We start from the raw sequence: 4,061 nt of genomic DNA, 5'->3' as shown, positions 1-4,061 counted from the left end.
AGTTGAGCGGCCCCATTCCCTACCCGGCCCCTGAACTCTGCGATGCGTCTCGTCACGAGGGCTTCTGCGTGGACTACAGCACCGACGTGTGGGCCTTCGGTGTTCTGCTCTTCTGTATGCTGACGGGCAACTTCCCCTGGGAGAAGGCGCTGCCCTCCGACTCCTTCTACCAGGAGTTCATCCGCTGGCAGAAAAGGAGGACAAATGTGGTGCCATCGCAGTGGCGGCGCTTCACCGAGCAGTCGCTCCGAATGTTCCGCCGACTGCTGTCTGTGGAGCAGGAGCGTCGGTGCTCCGTCAAAGAGGTGTTCGGGTACTTCAGCCACTCCTGGATGCTGGATGCAGAGAACAACAACAACAATGTCAACAGCAACACAGCAAATGGAGGCGGCGGCGAGAGGGTCAGCAACGGTGGAGGAGGAGGAGGAGGCGGTCAAGGAGATACCAATGACACCATCTCCTCATCTTCATCCGGAGAGGAGGACGAGGAGATCCTGGTGGAGAGGATGAAGCAGCAGACGTTGTCTCCTCTGTCCCCGATGTCTCCGATGTCGCCGGTTGCAGTGGAGAGAGGAAGCGCCGGCGCAGCCAAGAGCGGGATGATGGAAACGGTCGGCGCCAACGGCAACCACCACTTCGTTCCCGTCTCCAACAACAGCTCTGTGTCCTCCACCAACAGTTACGACCGGATGCCCCGGGACAACAGCTCCCCTGGTGGTCGCATGTTGGTGGCCACGCCCATCGAGATCTGTGTGTGAGCACGTCACACTCACCGCGCCGCGTCCTTTTTACCTCTGTCATCTCCACACTGATGTGCATGTCCAAAAACAGCAGAACTCGGACAAAGAGCATCAACCTGTTTGTCGTACACTTGAAGCACTGAACAACTTTACGTCATTTACCGTAGTTATCTCTTAGGCTTCGCAACAGCTGCTTAATCGTGGTCTTTAACTGGATTTGCTCTATAAGTAGTTGCTGTATCCAACGTTTTGTCTGATACAACAGCCTTTCAACTCCAATACCTTACATGTCCCAAACCCTCATAGCAACTAGCGGCTACTGCTCTGAGATGCTAACGTTTATTCAAATTAAACACAGATTCAATGGCTAAAATCAGCGCCTACATTTGCAGAACATGCTAATTATGGTACAACAGCGTCTGTAACCTACGATGTTAACTGTAACACAGTAGATACTGCAGCTGGTACAGGCAGTGCACACAGAAACAGCTGACGTCATCTAGCTAGTACTACAGAATATACACATTATTTTCAATAGTTAGGTAAGAATGGCTGCCCCCTGGTAGTGAAAAGGTGAAATGCAGCTATTTAACTTCCTAAGCAAATCTAGTCGGATGATGACTGTTCCTCGATATAATACAATAAAATACATTTGTCACGCGTGTACATTCCTGAAGAAATTCATAAAATCCAAGACGCCACAATTACTCTTTGAGTCAGCTGACGAAGTTTTGGTGAAGACGCAAAAAAAGGCTTCCATCAGAGATTCTGCAACGAAAAAAAAAAATCACAGGAAGAGAAGACCAAATTTTTGTTACCTAAAGCAATACTTTCAGCAAAAAAAGAAAAAAAAATCACTGAAGCAAATAGAGACTTGAGGAGGAGGAGCCTTGGTTCTGCTCCAGCAGACGCAGGACTTTTATTAACAAAGACTGAAACTGTCCACGTGAAAACCTGTAACATAAACAGTTTGACAAAAGAAAGACAAACAAACAAGCAGCAAAATTTAATGTTTAACCAGTAACAAAATGTGAATGTGTGGTTGTTTTTGATGTTTCTGTGTGAATCCAGAATGATTTTCTTTTGGTGGTTTTATTGTTATTTATTGGGAACTAAAAAAATTTGCTCTATTTTTTCTATTTATTTTGTACTGTAGATTTTTTTTCTTCAAACCTGTTTTCTTGTTCTGACTTTGTTCGGCTAAAGCAGTACTTCTCAAATAGTGGGGCAGGCCCCCCTAGGGGGCGCAGTGTGGTGCCAGGGGGGCGCGAGTGGCTTCCAGTGGAATATGGCACGCTAGACATAAGTGTACCTCTGCTGTAATGCTTAACGATAACGAGCATCCAGTCACTAGGGGGCAGCAACTCATACAGTGGTTTGTACAGATAAAAATATACAGGTTCTCAATAGTATTACAATTTATGGGGGTGGGGTGTGTGAAAACATTTCTGTCCTCAAGGGGGGGCATGATACAGAATTATTGAGAACCACTGGGCTAAAGCAACACAACAACAATAATGTGGAAATTTTGTGGTTTTCAGATGTAGAAATGCGCCCTCTGCTGGTCCACAGCCTAACATTTGGGAAAAGGAACATGTTCTTCAGCTACCTTATCAAAGAAACTTTTTGATACTAATTTTATTCCTTCTGTTTTTTTAAATTACTTTAATTTGTTTCTGAAAAGATAAACAGATCACTTTACGCTTTCTGTTCTGTGAAAGAAAAAAAATAGATATTTTGTAGGTAAGTTGCATGACCTGTAGCTCAGTTAGATTTACAAAGACAATTGAACCGTCTTAAAAAAAAAAAAAGATTAATTTGTTGTCGATGTGACGTCAAACTCGCCGTAGCACAACTTCCTCACGTGGCGTCAGTGAATGAATTAAGCAGCGTTTTCACAGACGTTTTAGGGCTAAAACCTGAGAACAATAATCGGTTCCTCGTCCCTGTGTTGAGTTTGTGTGGATATGAAACAGTTCTGGTCTCAGCTCCGTCCAGAACCAGAGGAGACAAAAAAACGACAGCATGATGACGAAGCGTGAGACTGGAAACCAAGCATTTTTAGCAGAGACTTTCAACATCTTTAGTGACACCTAGTGAGGTTGTGGATGTTTTTCTTTTTTTTTTTTACATAAAAGCAAAAAAAAAAAAAAAAGCCAATCCTTTCTTTTCCTGAACTTTGTGTAAACACGGGATAGATTATTGTAAATGGACAAATGTTTGGTGTTTTTCCTGCATGACTGTCGGTTCCTGTCGTGACTTCCTGCTCCGTCCTCCACTGCTGAGCTCTGAGACTCTATCACTGCAGACACCGTGTTTGTTTATCTGGTCAGGAGTCGCTGACCTCAGCTAGGCCTCAGCTGACAGACCTGATCCAGGATCAGCCCCACTCCCCCTCATCGGCCGGCGTGTATGCAAATGACTCCATCTTGTGACAATCTCTGACCTCACCACAACAATGGGCAGTCCTGACATGGATGCAGCGGAGGGCACTGTTGTGCTTTTATAGTGTTGGGGTCAGCTGCAGCTGTGGTCACGTGACCTGACGTGGTTATTAGTCATTGTTGGTCATTACCTCATCAGGAAAATAACCTCCAGTCCTTCACTGATCCTTGGAATGATGATGTTTCATCAGAGTTCATCTGTGTTATGTTCAAATAAAGCTGCTGCTGAAAGTACTGCCCTTTAAATAAAGGGACAGTTCAGGCTTTTGGAGTGTATTGGATGATGTGCTGACATAAAAAATAAACATTTAAAAGACAAAAATAAACATAAACCAGATAATAGCTAACATTTGTAGCGTACCTCCTCGTTAGCCGACCATGACTTACAAAAAACAAACTGCTTCCTCGTTCCTTTAGTTTAGCCTTCTAATTATGGAGCACCCCCTGCTGGAGTACAACATTAATTGACTAATTTGTGTAGTTGTTCCTAGTTACCTAGTATTTAATGGTAAATCAATTGTTTTCAAATTTTCACCTCCACACTGCTAACTATTCTTAAAGTTAGCGGCTCTGTCTAGTAGCTAATTTATCAAACTTTAGTTCATACTGTTTTTTTCTTCTTCAGCTCACGTTGTCACTCACTGTTAGTTGAAAACACAGTTGAAACTGTGGCAGTTTGTGAACAGTGCTGCTGGCGAGATAGTGTGTGTGTGTGTGTGTGTGTGTGTTAACATCACCACTAGAAAAACTGTAACTGCTGACAACTGTCTTTCAGAGTTCCTGTGGAAAAATGACAATTTTTGCACGAACACTGTATCAGCATGGTGTATTTTAGTGTCTCCTCAACCCCCGCCCCCCCCCTCTTCCCCCCCCCCAC

At 44.3% G+C, this 4,061-nt stretch overlaps 1 protein-coding gene across 1 annotated transcript in view; it reads left to right on the top strand.

The window, feature by feature from the left end:
• The window catches only part of bsk146 (brain specific kinase 146), a 9,336-nt gene extending 7,845 nt beyond the window's left edge, over positions 1 to 1,491 (top strand). Inside the window, exon 5 of the mRNA XM_008315000.3 lies at positions 3 to 1,491. Coding sequence (XP_008313222.1) covers positions 3 to 758 — 756 coding nt within the window. The 3' untranslated portion in view covers positions 759 to 1,491. The remainder of the gene's footprint in view (positions 1 to 2) is intronic.
• Positions 1,492 to 4,061: the final 2,570 nt, after the last annotated feature.

Source organism: Cynoglossus semilaevis, chromosome 8 (genome assembly GCF_000523025.1).
Source record: "Cynoglossus semilaevis isolate Cse_v1.0 chromosome 8, Cse_v1.0, whole genome shotgun sequence".
NCBI lineage: Eukaryota > Metazoa > Chordata > Actinopteri > Pleuronectiformes > Cynoglossidae > Cynoglossus > Cynoglossus semilaevis.
The sequence above is the reverse complement of the archived record's forward strand: the minus strand, read 5'-3'. Positions and strand labels throughout refer to the sequence as shown.